This window comes from Podarcis erhardii (genome assembly GCF_964252035.2).
Source record: "Podarcis erhardii genome assembly, chromosome: 11".
NCBI lineage: Eukaryota > Metazoa > Chordata > Lepidosauria > Squamata > Lacertidae > Podarcis > Podarcis erhardii.
The window spans coordinates 30,275,069-30,294,810 of record NC_138501.1 but is presented as its reverse complement, the minus strand read 5'-3'; the positions used below and the strand labels follow the sequence as shown (position 1 = coordinate 30,294,810).

The following is a 19,742-nucleotide window of genomic DNA, read 5'->3' as shown; positions in this document are numbered from 1 at the left end:
CTCTGTCTCCTAGTCCCCATTTTCTTTCTCTCCAAGTGAAAGTATAAAGATGTGCATTGAAGATTTCAGTCAATTAGGGGAGTCAGAGTGGAATAATCTGCCAAGATCTGCCAAGCCATTATGATCCACTCTTATGAGTTATTCCAGAAATAACACTCTTCTGCTATCAGAAATCTTAAGACTGCTCTTTATGAGTTTAATGAAATAGTTGCATAGCTGCTTCAGTTTTTGAAGCAGCTTTAACTTTGCAAATTTGCAAAACTGCTGTGCCATGGGGTATTGAATATTCTTCGCACCACAGTATATCTTCTATGAGCACCTACAGGAGGAAAGGGCAGCACATAAATTTAATAAATAAAGTAAATAGTATTAAAACTTCACATTAGTTTTTTTTAAAATTTCCCCAAATATTAAACCTCACCTATCAATCCTAACAACTACCCCCTCAAAAGTGGGATTCACTTACAATTACAAAATTAAACAAACCAGCATAATATAAACAAGAGGGGTAAGAGATGTAGATGCAAGTCAGCATAACAAAACAAAAACGACTGCAAAGGGAAGAGAAGTTCAGAAGCTATCAAATAAACAAAATAAGAAGGTCAACAATAGATCTGGTGATGGTCATAAGAGAGGGATCCAACCAAACCTCCCAGAGGAGGGTGATCCACAGTCTGGGAACTGCAAATGTTTTGTGTACCTGCCAGTCACCCCTCTAAAACTGCCAGAACACAAAGCAGAGTCTCAAATGTTGGATGCAGTAAGTGGGCATGCTAGCTATCCTTCGAAAATGTTAAATGTTTTTGCAAAGCAAGATGACAAAGCTGGAATGCATTTAAACCATTATTTCACAATATTGCTTCACAGTGCTCCAAGTCAGCTGGTAGAGAACAAACCATTCCAAGGAATGGAGGAAAAGGAAGGTAAATAACTACAGCTCTCTGCTTGCAGCTACTCCTTCCTATCCACTACTATAAAACATAAAACCTCTTTGGAATGCACAGCTGTTCTCGCTACATTCCAGTGGTTGCAGCTCTCTATTCTATACAGACTTCAACATGCACCTTGTGAGTATACTAATGAAACTGGATGGAAACCAGCACTGCTTGAACCACACCCAATATTTCCCTATTATGTTAAAATACACCGTGTCCAATAATCCAGTGGCATGCACATGCTTTGTGATTTATTTTAAGGAGTTAAAAGGAAAAGCACACACGATCAAATGCTTAGCAGGTGAATACTAGCATGCCACAACTATCCAGTTGTGAAGCAGTTCAAGTATTAAGACCCGAAATGGCCATTCAGTTACAACTCAGGCTTGTGCAGTCTCCATTCCTAATTGGTTCATCATTCCATGTAATATTAGAAGTAGAGAGCAAACAAAGCTTAAAGTTTAAAATAGAAATGCCTGCTGATAATTATGAAAGTGTTCTTTGAAACATAGTTTTGTGGGATAATGAACGGGTATAAATATATTAAATCAAAGAATTAATATTGGAATATTGATGACTTTAACATACTAGTCTTTTCCATGGGGCCATTAAAGCCTCACTGAATTCAACAGGACTTACTCTCCAAGTAAATGTGTATAGCACTGCAATTATACCTCCTCCTTTCAAGGTATCGTGAGACAGATTAGTAAAAACATGGGGTAGAAGCCAGTTGATGCACTTATGCTCCAGAAAGGTCTTTTGTTCCTTTGGATACCTCCCTTAACAGAAGAAGCGAGGCCTTTTCTGATTTCCCTTGAAACCCCCAGCACAATCTAAAAATAGACTCCAGAGAGTTGAGGAATTCCAGAGTTGTAGAGGAAAAGGTGAATTGGTCAATACCCCCTATTCCTCTTCTGTTATTAGATATGTATGCTACATCAAAAGCCCTTCCCATGAGCATCAGCAGGATTCCACCATGAACATGGGTTTAATTCTCCATTCATCCTTCATCAGTTCTTTTCCCTTGTGGTTTCTGCTCTTGGACACTTTCAAGGATGTAACATGGGGCATGGGTTGGACACAGCAAGACTGCATTTATTGTGGTAGGCATCCTTTTTGCCCTTCTGCTGCACATGGAAGCATCACACTGGCTCCGCCCCCTGAACAAGCTGCTTACCACTGCATTATGACACTTGGGTTTCTTTGTTGTCATGGCAACCATTAATTAGACATCTCGTTTGTTTAACATAAAATACCCAATGCCGACACCAGTGCAAAATTTGTTGTTTAACTTCAGTTCGTCTTAAACAGCACGGGTACTGTAATCTCATGAAGTGAAACTCTACTTTGTGTATCATGAGGCTTAGGTGCCTCCATCTTACAGGGTTTCACTGCCTATTGTGACTACAGTCACGGAAGCATCCTTGGCTTGGCATTGTAAGGAATGGAAGAACAAAGGCCCACAGAGACAATGAAATGGGCAAATGTACAAGGCAGATTGCATTTCTAACTATGCAGCTAGGATAAACACAGATGCATCCTATAATGGTAATTTTTAGTGTCTTGAAAATGAACCTTGTTTTTTTTAAAAAAATAAAAAATAATAATAATAATTCTTAGGGGTTTCAGGTTTAAGACAGATTGCTTTCCACGCCTGGAACATTGCTTCCCAGCATTTTGTTCAAATACTGCAGTTCATGAAACATATCCACAACTGCACGCCATAAAGGTGGTGATGAATTAGTCACATGCAATTAAACTGTAATCCGACACAATGACAGATTAAGCGTACAAGTCTAGACCAAAAATATTGTTCCTTGAAAATATTTCCTAGAGTACACCAAATCTTTCCATTCAAAAGATAATATAATCCTGCTTTATTCATTTGAAAAGGAGGATTTGCATTATTTTAGTTCTTGAATGAAGCTATCAAACACACTGGCCACGTTAAGAGACTTAACAGCCTTTGATCAAAGTGAGACATTTGCTGCAGTGATTTCTCCAATTTCACATCCAATCCGGTGGCTTCAATGCACACACCTGGATCCTTAGAAGTATACACTGAGCTCCACATCTGAAGGTACTTCCCAATTCTACTATAGTATATTCACTATACAACTAGCATGGAATCTGAAAGGAGACAAACCCTTTGTACATTAGCTTCCCACTGCGCAGAAAGGCACACAGCTTTGAATCAACCATGTGGTGTTTCTTAAAACCTAATCTTAAATTTGGCGTTGTCACCATATATATCCTTAGGATGGATTTTTTTAAAAAAATCATTACTGAGTTGAATTTATATCCCGCTCTTCCTCCCAAAGGAGCCGAGGGTGGCAAGAAGTGTGCAGAGAATATGCAAAGAGGAATGCAGATTCACAAAACATCATCAAGTCAGGATTAGAACAGCATTGCAATAGTGCCACAAGTAGTTAAGCTGCATCAGTGTTTAAAACATTTACATTAGAGTATTATTAAATCAGATTTTATGTTAAATACTTTAGGAATAAAATCTCACCTATCCTCTCTCACTACATTAAAAAAAAAAGGATGTATCTTCAAACAAATATGAAATTGGCTCATAAACTCAGCACTATCTGCATCGTGTACAATACTGTAAACATACTTTTGAACTTGTGGAACACAGCCATTTAGAAGACTACATCTACATATTTGTTTCATTGTTTTGCAGAAGCCCAAAATAGCCCAGAGCCATTTTTTTTCTGATTTGGGCAGGGAGGGGGGAGAGAAATGCAATCACCAGTTATAGTTTCTGCTACAAAATCTGATGCAATGCTGCAAGAAAATGAATGAAATTACAGCAAAAGAAAACAGCAGTGTGATCCACGCCAGTCCAAAATACTATGCAGTGCAAGACAGAAAAGAATAATCAGAATGTCATTGGCGATAGCCAGTCCTAGCATTCTACAGGATCCTTGAAGTAGCTCATTATAAGGTTGCCTATATTGCTACTCGTTTTTTGTAAGACAATAAGTTTTTGTTCAAGTTCTACAGTTACGGAGAGGCTGCTTTTCCTCCCACCAAAGTATTCTGTATTGATCCTTACCTGAACAGATCACCTCTAAGAATGTAAGGCTATGCATACAACAGACTAAGATGACAGAATTGACTCTACCTCTTCAGACTTGAGGAACAGACTCACACTGCTTTCTTACATTAAAGATATCCCCTGCAAGTATAAAGTCTACACAGCAGGAAGTAAATCTAAAATAAATCTGAAGATTATTTTGAAAGGGAAGACCCCTGCCTGGAGCAATGCAGCCCATTTCTACTGCCTAATTCTGCTGCATGTGTACATTGGGGCTAATTCCTTGTGACTAGGAGAACAGTCCTAATCCAAGCCTGGGGTAGAATGGAGCAGCAGGCTCCTCCATTGATAGGATCAAGCTTTGTTTTTTGCCCTGCCAGCTACAGACTAGCACAGAGGCCTGGATTCATCTCCTCCTCAGGTATGGACCACCTTTGAATCAAACAGAGCCAACACCATAGCACACCACCACCCTGCCCTAAAATATCTGCTTTTGAGGTCTTATGACAGCTGCTGCAGGGATTGATGCTGTCAACAGTAGCATCACCACACTTTAAGCAGGTGCAGCAGGGACAACTGCAGCAATGAAGCCAGCACCCCAATAATTCCTTTTCAGCAATGTGTATCAGGGGATATGATTGCTCTACCCCTAACTAAGTGGGACTAGAGTCCAGGCATGGCCAAACTTGGCCCTCCAGATGTTTTGGAACTACAATTCCCATCATCCCTGACCACTGGTCCTTGTTAGCTAGGGATGATGGGAGTTGTAGTCCCAAAACATCTGGAGGGCCAAGTTTGGCCATGCCTGGACTAGACCAAAACAAGCAAGTTCAGCTCGATAAACATCCCAACACTTTCCAACAAGGGAGTGAGATTCCTAAAGGTTTTGACAGGACCTTTCAGAAGGTCACTTCAGCTTATGGGCAGGTTCACTAAGTTCCATGGGTAGACTTAAGAATTACTAAATTTCATCCTGAGTGTGAGTGAAGACTTGCTAGTATTTTATTTATAAACTTGAACATACAGACACCCCAGGCAAGTGTTAGCCACTTAACACAACACTTTCCCTCCTTACAGGAGTCTTGTGAAGAGAACTGGGTCAGGAAAGGCATGTGAACACACATGCTTGCAGAAGAGCCAACCCAGAATGTGTTTAATTTATATTTATATCAGGGTCCTAACTAACAAAATGAATTTCAATAGGGACAAATGTAAGGTTTTACACTTGGGCAGGAAGAACCAGCTGCACAAATATAAGATGGAGGACACCTGGCTTGCCAATAGTACATGTGTAAAGGATCTAGGAGACCACAAGCCTAACATGATGATGCAGCAGCAAAAAAATGGTAATGCCTTGGATGGCCATTAAGTACTATTTGCTTATTCAAATTTCCATGTCAATCTATAACCACTTAAGCACTCTGCCCAATTATTTTAAATGTAACTGATATGCAGAGTTACAGTTTAGGTGGAAGTGTTAACCCCAGTTACCTGAGAGTAAGCACCATTCAATTCAGTGGGGCTTTCTTTGCGCTATTATTTTATTGCACAAAAGGGAGTATATGAGGAAAATGTAGAACTCTGCAAAAATGTTTGTCCAGAACCCATGTGCAAAATATGATACACACCATAGCTGTTTACAAGGCTTTTTGCCCAACTAGGAATATTTTCAGGGAATTAAATCCCCCTGAGTTCAATGAGACTTACTTCCTTGCAAGCATGTTTGAATTACAGACTATGGCTGTGATCCCATGTTTATATCCACTGTGTGGTGTTATTTTTAACAGAAGAGCCACGAATAATTCTATATACATGAACACACATTATCCAAAAGGCTTGTTTTGCCATAGGGGGAAATAATAGTTTAATGAATTAAACTGAAATCATGCTCCATTATGCCAGTAAGTTTTTTTTTTACATTCTTTTATGCTGTTTATGGGTAAAGACAGAAAAATAAAACCTACCCCGCACATCTGGAGAGAATCGAGCCGAATGGCGAGACACAAAAAGCTTAAGTTCTTGATCCAAGTTGCATTCAATAAGGTTTGTGTCCCATGACCGGATCCCTAAAAACCAAGATAAATAAAATACATGTAATTATTGGATACAAACAGATTGTGTATTTCTGAATTTTCTTTTAATAAAATCTGTGCCCTATCTGAATACTCTATGCTCTTAAAAGCAACATGGTGATTAAAAATAAATTATCTGCTCTCATTTTCCAGGACTCCATTCATCACCATGCTAAACATTTTCTAGTTCTTCTGAATACAGTACAGTAGTTGTTGAATGAATCTCTGCTCAAGTCCTTGTAAACACAACTTTAAGAACTGTTACTAGTTTGGTTAATATGTAGCAGGATTACAGGGTGACAACTGATAACATTTTCAAACCTATTTACAACATAGTTAATTTGGAATGGTTTTTTGTTTTTGTTTTTACTCATTCTGCATGAATAAAATTCTTGTAACTTCTTCCCAGTAACTTTTTTGCAACATTTTATTTTCAGTAAATTCAGTAAATTAGTTTTGCTTATGAACCTGAAACTTTGCTTATGCAGCTTAAATAACATGTAACATAAAAAATACAAAACTTCCCTCATTGAAAAATACTGATTGCAGATACAATACAATGGACAAATCTGTTACTCTGATTTACTTTGAGAGCATACATTGGATTTAGGGTATCTTGCCTCAGCTGAGACCACATTTCTTTCCTCACAATCACTAACTTGAATTACATTGCCCTCTTCTTTATGTATAAACACAATGGAAGTGTGAAATTCATTTATTAGTCTTTATCCATATATGAAAGTGTGACTAAAACTCAAAAAGTGGCGACTAATTTTGAATAGGCCACATTTAGTTGGTGTCTTTCACACTTTCAATTATTACCTGTATGACTCAAAATCCAAATTCCTGTCACGAGAAGGATTTTTTTTTTCATTTCTTTCCACAACAGCAACCTTGTCAAACTCTTGTTAACCACACTGCAGTTACAAAGAAAAGCATGCGCCATAGTGCTATAAATAGTAGCAGTAATAGCAAGCACACCAGTGTGCCAATCTACCCTTTTGTTCTGGGCTTTTTGTAATAAATGGGATTGTTGGGTTACATCGTTTGTGCTTGGAAGAGGGCCTTCAGCTAGCTAGCTGTTTGATTCCCAAGCAAAAGTGCCTGGGGTTGGTGGACAGAGAGTGTTTTGAATGAGACCCCTCTGGCAACCAGCCTATCTCCTGCACCAGCACTATCAGACAGACAGACAGACAGACAGACAGACAAGACCAGGCGCCATAGGGCTGTAAGCAGTAGCCTGAACACTGTCAACTGGCGCCACAGCCTGACAGCTCCTTCGAGGCTGGTTTGGCAGTCTTGTTTAGGGAAGCGTTTAATGTTTAATAGATTATTGTATTTTAATATTCTGTTGGAACCCAGCCACATGGGCGGGGTATATTATTTGGCAGTCTTAAGTCATTCCATTGGGTAGCACAACTGCTTTTCCATCCTTTGCACTTGTTTTGCCTCAGCCTGCACTGCTTCACCTTGCTTCACTCCATCATTATATTTGATGAAGTGAAGCAAGGTGAATTTGACTTCTATCCTGTGTGCGACTAAAACTCTCATCCCTGACTCTGATCTGGTACCTCCATCCATGTTTTCTGGCTTTAGCCCTCATGCCTACATTTCCATCTCAGATCCAGACTCTGTGGCAACTTGTGACAAGTCCAAAGCCTCACAACTTTTTTTATGCAGGCAATCACATCAGTGGGTGCTAGTCTTTGTTTGAGGCCTGTATGTATGGGGCCCTCTTCTTTCTACTGAAGAAATCACTCTCTTTTCCCTTTGTAGGACTTCAATTTCTCCTGTACATACCATCAGGACCAGCCCATCAAGGAGGTCAGGTGAGCAGACGCAGACCTTGGGGTTTCGAATTTCAGCGGCATCCTGTGCAATACCAAAATTCGGTGCCCCCTACTGCCTCTCACCTTCCATTCTACATAGCAATTGTGGTGCCCCTATGGCAACACACCCGGTATGACCAAACAGGTCGTGCTCCCCTAAATCCACCTATGAGGTGAGGCGGCAGGATCCAAAGGGGCAGTAGATCCCAATTTAGATCTTTATTTCCCTCTTATTCCTGATGTAGATGTTCACTCACCCCCAGATTAATGTGCTATACTAAAACTTTTAAACCAAAGTGCACTTTAAAAAACAAAAAGAACAGAATTTTACTGTTTACTTGGGAAAGGCTTCCCTGTGATACAGGGCTCTACAAGACACAAATACTAAATGTTAAATGCACATAATAATCCAAGACAGTTTTAGGATCGTGACTATATATTTAAAAAAGCCTGCAAGCAGTAGTTCTACATGGCAGAATAAGCAGAGATGTTTTGAAAAGCAAGTCCAAACTAGTTGCTATGTCATATTTCAAAAGGTCACTTGCCTGTTTTCAGATGGAGGAAGTCAAAACAAAACCAAAGTATAGAAGAAAGTTAAAGAAACTCTAAATGCAAAAAGTTAGGGTTCCAGGTGGAGAAATCGAAATTGGAAACTGAACTGTTAGAACCTAAGACTAAGGTACTTTCAAGAATGTATAACTTGCTGTTAAAATGGAATACACAAGATGAAATGGTTAAATCGGCTATGATAAAGTGGGCACAGGACATTGGGTATAATATCATGTTTGAGGACTGGGAAAGGTTGTGGACCACTGGGTTGAACTTCACTGCATGTAATGCTTTGAAGGAAAATGTAATGAAAATGATATATAGATGGTACATGACCCCAGTTAAACTTGCCAAAATATACCATTTGTCTGATAACAAATGCTGGAAATGTAAAGGAAATGAAGGAACATTCTTTCACCTCTGGTGGACCTGTCCTAAAGTGAAGGCCTTTTGGGAAATGATATATAATGAGCTGAAAAAGGTATTTAAGTATACCTTCCCTAAGAAACCAGAGGCCTTCCTTCTGGGTATTGTCGGCCAGAGGGTGATAAAGAAGGACAGAACTTTTTTCCTGTATGCAACAACGGCAGCAAGGATACTCATCGCTAAGCATTGGAAAACTCAAGATCTACCCACACTGGAAGAATGGCAGATGCAACTGATAGACTATATGGAACTAGCTGAGATGACCGGCAGAATCCGAGACCTGGGAGAGGAGAGGGTTGAAGAAGACTGGAAGAAATTTAAGATTTACTTACAAAAATACTGTAATTTGGTTGAATGTTAAGAAGGATGCTAGATCATAAACAACTGTGCACCATTAAATTAGATGGAATCAGGATGATAAATGAGATCGAGGGAAATATAAACTTTTTGGAGAATTATTGGATTATATTTAAATGAGCGGGACATAAGAATGTAAACAAGATGATAAATTGCTGGTAAAAATTTATAACGATGTAAGTGGGAGCGGGAGACGTGAGGGAGTCCAAATAAGCCTTGAAACTATGTTATGATACATGTTATATTGTTTATTATTTTTGCATTTGTATTTGAAAACCTTAATAAACATTAAAAAAATAAAAATAAAAATAAAGAAACTCTAAATGGTCAAATTGCTTGTCTGATGTTAAAAAAAAAAGCAAGCAGTGGAGTGTAGAAGATTGTGCTTATACACTTGTGGAAACATGTGCATAAGAAGCATTTAATATGGGAATGGGGATTTGGTGAACCTACTGATATTGGTGGAGTACAACTCCCATAAAACACAACCACTGGCTTGCAACAACGGCAGCAAGGATACTCATCGCAAAAAACTGGAAAACTCAAGATCTACCCACACTGGAAGAGTGGCAGATGCAGCTGATGGACTATATGCAACTGGCCGAGATGACTGGCAGAATCCGTGATCTGGGAGAAGAGAAGATGGAGGAAGACTGGGAGAAATTCAAGATGTATCTACAAAAACATTGTAATTTGGTTGAATGTTAAGAAGGATGCTAGATTATAAAAAATTGGCCACCACTAAATTAGATTTAAATTTGATGATAAGTGAGACTAAAAGAAAATATAAATTTTTTTTAGAAGAAGTGCTAGATTATATTTGAATGAGTGGACATGAGATTGTAAACAAGTTGATAATTTGTTTGGAAAAAACTTTTAACGATGTAAATGGGAGCGGGAGACGCGAGGGAGTCCAAAGAAGTGATGAAATTATGTTTGTGACAGAAGTAAGATTGTTTATTGTTTGTGCATTTATATTTAAAAACTTTAATAAATATTTATAAAAAAAAAAAACACAACCACTGGCTATGCCAGATGGGTTGGTGGGAGTTTGGGTTCAACAGCATCTGGAGTACCACAAGTTTATCATCCCTCATTTAATATATGGAGCTTGAAATCATGGAATGGTTTTCTAAAAATAGGTGAGCTTTACAGCACAGTAATATTAGAATGGGTGAATACTGCTAGTTGGAACTTTACTTCTGTCCCAACGTTGAGATTTTATCAGAGTTTATATTAAAGAAATGTACTATGATGTGGCTAAGGAGACATCATTTCAAAGGACCTAGCTTATCATATAAAGCTTTTAAAAGTTATGTGAGAGCAGTTTTAAATTCCAGCATTTAAATTCAAAATGCTTGCAATAGCAACAAAATCTCACTAGGGAGGAAAAAGAAAGTCTAGTTTTCCTCTTGATACGGTTTTTGGGAGTAGTGGTTATTTTATGTGCAGTAAAATAGAGTTACTCCAATGGTGATTCTGTACCACCAATGACATTCACAGTTGCTTGATCCTTCTGTTGCACATGATCTTGGCAAAAAAGGGGGGATGTCTTAGACAATTTTCACACAGTCCTTATCTATTTTTAAAACAATCAGCTTGTCAGACAGATTAAAAATGCCAGATATAAATGTATATATATATTAAGTGGATATATATGTTCTAGAACTCTCCATAAGTGTTACATACAATGGTTAAACAAACTTTGAGGCATACTGAAATACTTACAGATGTGTTTTAGATGGAAAGAAATACTTAATGAAATTTGCTGATAATCCCTATCTGGCTGTTGCAAAAACTTATGAGATTTATATAGGATGAAAAATTAATCTGCTGTATTTTTGTTGGATATGTTTACTAAATGTGTCAGTCATATAAGCTAAATCATGCTCCCAACCATTTAGGGCACTGGAGTTTCTGAATTCAATTTCTGCTGAAAAGCCTACATCATTTAAATTAGAACGGACCTTCATCCCTGTTCTTTGTGGAAACTTCCAAGATTCAGTAATGACCACTAGTGTCAGAGTCCACTGAACTGACTCATAACATCTTCCTCAACCAAATGCAAAACTGTCTCCACTGAAAAGTATAAGGAGAAAGGAAGTTGAGCCTGCAATAGGAATATAGATAATACTAGGTCAAACTATTTGTCCTTCTAACCTAGAACTGTCTGCGTGCTCACTTATCCAATTTCAACTAGAGATGCTACAGATTGGACATAGGACATTTGTTCACAAAACATCTGCTGTACCACCAAACTACAATCCATCCCCTTAAGAAAGAAAACCTCCCTGAAAGGTGTGGTGCCCACTTCTTCTGGTTGTGTGGATATGTCCAGGAACAGAGCCTAGGATTTCTTGCACTGAAAGCAATAATCATACTCTCCATCCCAGAGACCAAGAAGCCTGAGCTTACTGATCTGTGACTTGTATCACATATGCATACCACCTATTTCTTCCATACTTAGTAGGTGATGAATATGCCATGTGTAAACTGTGCCTTAGGGGATGCGGGTGGTGCTGTGGTCTAAACCACAGAGCCTAGGGCTTGCTGATCAGAAGGTCGGCGGTTTGAATCCCCGCAACGGGGTGAGCTCCTGTTGCTCGGTCCCTGCTCCTGCCAACCTAGCATTTCCAAAGCACGTCAAAGTGCAAGTAGATAAATAGGTACCGCTCCAGCAGGAAGCTAAACGGCGTTTCCGTGTGCTGCTCTGGTTTCACCAGAAGCGGTTTAGCCATGCTGGCCACATGACCCGGAAGCTGTACGCCGGCTCCCTCGGCCAGTAAAGTGAGATGAGCGCCGCAACCCCAGAGTCAGCCTTGACTGGACCTTACGGTCAAGGGTACCTTTACCTTTACCTTTTAAACTGTGCCTTACACTTGAAAGTTAGAATAAAGCTGCAATCCTACACAGTTATGCATATAGCCCCCCTCAAAGTCAACAAGAGGATGAAAAACTTCACCAAGCAGATAGTTTTCAATTACATTTATTCTCAGTGTCATTGTATACAGCCAGAGATTCAAAAGTAACAAAAAGAAATAGTATTACTTTGTGACAGTTCTTTGTTCAATCCAGTACAGAGAAATATCAAAGAGAGGATGTTTTGACCCAGTTGCTTAGTGTAGAGATACAGATATGATGTCTGTTTTGAATCTGACCTTCATTTCCTTGCAGATTTTTACTGTTCTTCCATAGAGTATATTCAGAATTTGTTTAATGCAACATAATAAAACAATGTTCATATTTCATGGTTTCCAGATATCACAAGCATTTCATTATGACCAACATTCAGTATCATTTGTCATGTGGTTAAAATTGAATTGAGGTATATATATATATATTCTTGTGGGGGTCATACTTGCATTGATCATTCATGATCAGACCACTTGGAGATGGGCTATCACAGCACAAAGCATTAGGCAGCCAAACTGAGTGATTTGCCTTCTGCTGTTTAAAAATAAACTCCAGCCATATATCATTTGTAGCTGCATATCATACAGTATCGTTGAAGCAAACTGGGAATCATGTGGATCAAAGCCAGGACTATGTCTTGAAAATAAAACGTCGTAACTTGTTAACAATCCATTGCCAGTCATCCTCAATACAGCTCCATGATTCAGCAGTTCTGACAGAAACATGACAGAAACACAGCACAAAATTCACTAATACAGGGGAAATCTGGAAAAATATATATAGATAGTCTATATAGATAATGTGAGTGACCAGTGGAATTCCAACTGAGATCAAGTTGTTTTCTTCTGTGAGAAGAGAAGGCCTTACAGCAGACCCTCCTCCATTAGCAACCAGGGCACACCCACAAATCTTGAGTTTCGTACAGATCCTAGAGTCAGTCTTTTAAGTACTGAAAAAGGGTAGCCAGGGAATTAAAACAAATAGCTTATGGAGATTATTAAATGATGCTGGACAAAGTCCCTCTTGACAATATTTAGAACAAAAACCAAATCTTCATCCTCCAAATAATTCAGGATAAACCTTTGATAAGTCATCAGTACATGAAGTCTTCTCAGATTTCTCTGCAGTGAGTCTCATTAATCTCATTAATCCAGCATCTTCAAGGGTGGTGCCCAAGGCACAAAACTGAGAGCACAGGTAAGATACGTGAAATACTGAGGCCCTGGTTGGGAATGCAGACTTCAAGGGGAAACTTAATATGTCCACTCATTAAATATATAATCAAGCTCCACAGAAAAAGAAAAATCTGCATTCTTCACCAAACCAGGTTCAGCATAGAATCATTAATAAGAGAGACCCTGGATTTCTAAAAATAGCATGTATTGCTCTCAATTTCTAATCCAGCTTTTTAAAAGTAGGCATTGTTTCCAAGGAGCTACAACCAAACAATAAAGCAAGGGGGGGGGAATGGTGCAGGAACAGAACTTATTTCTTCTGGGGGAATGTGAGCAAGTTGGCATCAGATGCCTTGAGAGCACAACACACATCCATTTACTATATCAATTATTAATAACTTTAAGTAAGTAACAGCTAGTTCAGGCTTAAGCTAAAACTTCAGATAAAGCTAAAAAGAAAATAACCAGAGCAGTCTAAAACAAAGACTTTCATTCTGAGCAAGTGTCAGATAAAACAGGTCAATTTATAAAAATAGCCACCAATGCAGGCAGTCCCATCTTCACTACAATGTGGATTTGAGAAAAGATGCACAAAGAAATTATGGATTTGAACCACTTGTAGGGAGTGAAGCAACAATAGGAACCAACTGGAGCCCTCCATCTGCTGAACCACACCTATATAGCAAGAATGTAATCAAGGCACTGCCTAAGGGTTCTTTGAAAATGGCAGATTCCTGAAATCCCTTGTTCTTTCCCAGATAAAGCCAAAACCCACTAAAAATGAAATGCATTTGCTCGAAAACTTAATATTACTAAGGACTTGTATGAAACCTATGAATACTGCCTTTTAACACTTGTGTATCATTTATCCCATTTGCAGTGCACAACTGCATCCCCCAGAATGACACAATGCAGAGCATTTAAGATCATCTATAAGAAATCCACTTGTTTCGGCTAGTATTCCAATGTGACTTTTATAAAATAAAAGTTAACAATACAGTTCTATAGCTGGGCAACGTCTGTAGCTGAGCAATGACAAGATTTAACAGGAAAAGTGCTCAATATTTTATAACCAGAGCTTCTGTCCTTTATTGTTACTGTTGTTTTTCTTGGGGGAAAATCTTTCTGAAGTCTCAGTTTTGTTCTAAGGTTCCTGAAACAAACCCCAGAATACTTATGGCTTAAAGTTAGAAACAAAGGAAGATGCAGCAGCATCTCTTGTCAGGAGCCGCACCTTTTGCAGCACAAGAGATCTCCAAATCTTTTTTGCTTCAATTTGCAGGCAGCAAAACCTGTTTACTTTCCGATGCTTATTTAATGCATTTTTCTTTTTCTCCTTGACTGTGTAAACGCCCTTTGTCCGCTATGGGCTGCCATAGGGACCGCACTGCGGACTGCACCACGCCCACAAGCCGGTATCTCTGGGCAGACTCCCCAGCAGCAGCACCAAGAGGCGAGAAAGAGAAAGCAAAGGAGGGACTGTTGCTGGCTCTGCAAAAGACCTGAGCGACCTCTGCTCTGCCCAGCTAGTTGGGGAGGGTGTCTAATGACAATGCTGGGAGCGAGAAGGCGGAATGACTCACAGAAGGAAAAAGTGGCGCAAACTCTAGATCAACTGCTTTCAGAGGATGGGAGGAGGGGGTGATATCCCCTTCTCACCTTCCTTGTGCCAGTTGGTGCAGCTAAATGCAAAAAGCCAGAATTGCAGATCTTTGGAGGGGGGGATCAAAGAGCCTGTCTCCCCCCTACTCTGTTGCTGCTGCAGGATTCTCAAGAGCCATGAGCATCTCAAGGCACCGCTATAAAGTGAGACAGAGAGGGATTCACACAACCTTGGATACCCACCCACCTGCCCAAGAAAGAAATCCCCACTGGATCCCTGCAATGCCTCCTTCTTACATGCTTTGCAATACAGGAGCCGATTTAGAGACTCTTGTTTGATGAGTGCATATGTTGTACAAGCTTCCCCAACCACGACAGAGAAGGCGGCGGTGGTGGTGGGGAATCAACTTTTCTCTGACTGTGTTTCAGGGTTGTTGTTTTGTTGGTTTGCTGTCAAAGTCAGCTATGGTTAAAAACAAAGCCATTAATTATAAGGGAGCCATTTCTTCCATCTCGCCACCCCCCCCTCCCCGCGCGCGCCACCTCCACCCAAGAACTGCAGCCAGCCAGTGGAGAAAACACACCCTTCCGCGATTCCAGCTGCAGCTTCTTTCATTCCATGCGCAATGCAACTCCAAGAAGAGTCTGAAACGGAGTCAGAAGAGGCTGGGTAGGAAACCGAGGCTGATGGAGATCGCTGCCAACTCTAGAGCCGCAGTTCTAGACGGAGGAGCCTCCTGCCCCCCCCCCGCCCCCCACACACACACGGGGGGGGGGAGGAGAGGGAGTGGTTGCATCCATTTCCCCTTTCTCGACCCTCTCTCTGGCTGGACCATGAAGTCAGCCCAGTGAAACCCCGCACCGATTTCAACCTCGGACCACAATGAGCAGCAGCTCCGCCGGGGAGGCGGCTGCGCCAAGGTTAGCTGCCCCGTCGGGGGCTGCGATGGCGCAGAAAGCCCCTCTCGCTGCGGGCGCCGGGACTTTTCGCGCCACGCAACCTGTAGGTCGCCTCTCCCGCCCTTTCGCTCCCCACCCCGCCCTGCCCGACTGGCCGCCCCTGGAGAGAGAGAGAGAGAGAGAGACGGAGGGCGGCAGCTGCTGAAGTATCTCTTCGCCTGGCTCCTGAGGGAGGGAAGGAAGGAGGAGGGCTGCCTGGCGGCGCCGCCTTACCTCGCTCGATATTGCCTATGGCTCTCCTCAGATGCTCCTCGGTGACCAGCTCGCCTATAACGACCAGGAGGTAGAATTTGCTGTCGAGAAAGCGGTGCGACAGGCTGGGCGAGGGGGGCACCGCGTTGGGGAGGCTACAAGACGGCTCCGTCTCCGCTTCCAGCACCACCGTCGCCATCCTGGCAAAGCCCCTCTCCTCCTCCTCCTCCTCGCCTTTTCTCCCCTCAGGCAGCGGCGACGAGAGAGGAGAGGCGGCGGGACGAAAAGGCTTTTAGTTCCAAAGAGGCGCCTCGCTCCCTCCTTCCCTCGCGAGGGGCGGGAAAAAAAAACAGCCACAAAACCGCGCGCTCCAGAGGCACCACCGCGCTCCAGGCAGCCGGGCGAGTGAGGGAGGGCGGGGAGGCGGCGGCGCTTTTATACCGAGACAGCGCGAGGCTGGGACCTGGCGAGGAGGAGGGGGAGGAGGGAGGGAGGCGTCGGCGGAGGACGAGGAGGAGGGGGAGGGGGGGACCCGGCACAGCCCCGCGCGCTGCCTTGCTCGCTTGCTGCTGCTGCTGCTGCTGCTGCTGCTTCGCCAGCATCCAGCCCAGGCAGCTGATGTCATCTGCAGCAAATCATTCCCATCGCTGCCTCCGGAAGCAGAAAGGACGAGGTGGGCGAACAATGCCCGGGCGAGTAGACCGGGGGGCAGAGGAGGCCCAGCCTTGGCGGGCCCAGTCCTCGGGCTCCAGGGTCCCAAGGTGAACCTGCCTGTCACTTTCGACCCGAGCCGGTGCATTTGTTTGCTCCGAAGTGTCCAAGGAGGCTTGGGGAGCGCGCGCGCGCGCGGAGGCGATGGAGACCAACACGCCCCGCAGCCAGGGGAAGGGAAGGCCAAGCCAGCAGGAGAGCCTTTTCTCCTTAGCGGACCCCGAAGAGAATAGGTCGGGGAAGAGGGTGCCTAAGGTCAGGCACGTGGTGTTGGATGGACCAGGTGGCAGGCTGTTTTGGTTTTCCCTTGTAACCCAGGGACGTTACATTTGCACAGTGGAGAAAGTGGCTAGAGGTGTGTGTTCTTCTCCCTCCCTCTTTGATGATGCTAGATCAGGGGTCAGCAAAGTTTTTCAGTCGTGGGCTGGTCCACCGTCCCTCAGACCATGTGGTGGGCTGTATTTTTTTTGGGGGGGGGGAATGAATGAATTCCTATGCCCCACAAATAACCCAGAGGTGCATTTTAAATAAAAGCACACATTCTACTCATGTAAAAACACCAGGCAGGCCCCACAAATAACCCAGAGATGCATTTTAAATAAAAGGACACATTCTTCTCGTGTAAAAGCACGCAGATTCCCGGACCGTCCGCGGGCCGGATTGAGAAGGCGATTAGGCCGCACCTGGCCCCCAGGCCTTAGGTTGCCTACCCCTGCACTAGAGCATCATTCAGCAGGCATCATTCAACAAAGCTGACTGGCGAAATATTCCCAAACTCACCCTTGCCACAGGCCACTGGAAAATTGCAGAGGGTCTGGATGGAACACTTAATGGTTTTCACACCTGTCTGTGCCAAATGGTGTATGGTCATTCGTTGTATATTTATTTAAAAAATTCCTTCCAGTAGCACCTTAGAGACCAACTAAGTTTGTTACTGGTATGAGCTTTCGTTTGCATGTACACTTCTTCAGATACCTTCAGATACTTATATTTATTGTTTCTTTTATTTTTTTAATATTTAATTCTATTGTATTGCAATTTGAATTCCGTAGCATACTATAGAATTGAAATGGTGCAGGTTTCCCACAAAACATCCTGAATGGCCACTTGTGGTCCATGAATGCCAGTTTGGAAACCTCTGGTTTAGACAAAAAGAGGTGCTTCTTCATTTAACCAACCGGGAGAGGAACTTTTCAGTAGTGGCACCCTGGTTACATAATAGCCTCTACAAGTAGGTTTGCATGGCAACATCTTTTGGGCACCAAGTGTTTTCCCAAGCCTATTAAATAACTGAGATTCTGAGCCTCTCTGTTTAAAATATGTTTCTAATGAGCGGATGGGCAGCAAGTTCTGCTTTGCTGAATTTATGCAAATTTCATCCCTCCCTTTTTAAAAAAATAGTTTTGTTTTATTATATATTTCAATTGTTTTTACATATTTTTGTAAGGCTTTGAGATAGCTTCATGGTATGGAACATCATACAAATATAGTAAATAAATGAACAATTAACTTTTACCTACATCGCCTTCTATGAGTTTCAGCTGGTATGCCGGCCATGCCCTTTCCTGGACAGAGACAGCTTGACCCATACATTAGTAACCTCTAGACTGTATTGCTGCAGTGAACTCTGTGTGAGGCTCCTCTTAAGGTTGGTTCAGAAACTGCTGTTAGTGCAAAACGCAGTGGTCAGGATGCTCAGTGGTACATCCTACTGCACATTTATAGCATTTGTGTACTAGAGGTGTTTCACTGGCTGCCTATTTGCTACCAAGTCAAGTATAAGATTCTGCTGCTAAGGTCCAGTCAATCTGAGTGATTACCTTCTTCTTTACAATCCAAACTATTCACTGAGATCATCAGAGGAAGCTCTGTTAGTCATACTGCACCCACCAGAGATTTGTCTGATGGGAAATACTGTGCAATAGCCTTTCCCTAGATATATGTAGGCCCTTATGGTAATGGTGTTCAACCAGCTGGTTAAAACATACCTATTCATGACAACATTCTCAAGCTTTGATTTTTTAGTACTGGCTCTATTAGAGATATCAGATATCTGTAGTATTTGTGTGGTTTGTTTACTTTTGTACTGTATTGATTTTATGCTGTAAACTGCCTTGCTATGGAATGTAAATATTCTAATATATTAAAAATGTAAGTTTATTGCACAATGCAATGATAAACAGGACATTAGAACAAACAAACCAATATGAAATAATCAAACTTGTCCAATATCACATTAGAAGGGGAAAATACATGGGTGAACCATGCTTTCTCATTATACAATATAAATGCCAAACATATAGTATTGATTACAACAGCGGACTTGTCATTGACAACCTTCTTTAAACCTTGGAGACAGTCAGTGACATATTTAAATAAATAAAATCTGGAGTATTGAGATAAACTTCAGGATAACATACCTCTTTTTTTTAAAAAAAAAAGGTGGATAGAAGGTGGTCTAGGTTTTTCTGGTGAGGAATAAATGAACAGAGACTAGTCATTATAAAATTTATCTCTGGTAATGTTGTCTCTGATTGCTCTGCAATGCTGTGTCTACAAGTGCAACCTTATATGTTTGCCAGACCTTTAAAAATATTTTAGTTCCTGTGATACATTTTTAGCTCCAGTGATTTCTAGCTGTTTTTATCATTTGTATTGCATTTCATTGTGTTGATCTTTTTTTTGTATTTGAGTTTTATGCTTGTATTTGGGTGTTTAAGGTTCACAGTGAGGTTTGTTAGTTTGTTTCACTTTTATGCCTTTTAATTGATTTTGTACAACACTAGAGATACAATGTGCAGCACAAGCACCGAAGTAACAATATAATCACAGTTTACCTTACATTTAAAGCTTCCAAATGTTACCAAGTTGATGTGGAACCAGACCACAGGGCTGCCATTTTTTTAATGTATACCATGATGCATATTGTTATTTCCATTGCTGGTGCTGCCTAGCTATCAGAGGTGGGCATAAGA

At 41.4% G+C, this 19,742-nt stretch overlaps 1 protein-coding gene across 1 annotated transcript in view; it reads right to left on the bottom strand.

Annotated features, from left to right (window-relative positions):
- The window catches only part of MAP1B (microtubule associated protein 1B), a 67,134-nt gene extending 50,572 nt beyond the window's left edge, over positions 1-16,562 (bottom strand). The window contains exons 1-2 of the mRNA XM_081881165.1: positions 16,078-16,562; positions 5,946-6,047 (exon numbers count right to left, since the gene is read on the bottom strand). Of these exons, the coding sequence (XP_081737291.1) occupies positions 5,946-6,047; positions 16,078-16,255 (280 nt within the window). The 5' untranslated portion in view covers positions 16,256-16,562. The remainder of the gene's footprint in view (positions 1-5,945; positions 6,048-16,077) is intronic.
- Between the last annotated feature and the right edge of the window lie 3,180 nt (positions 16,563-19,742).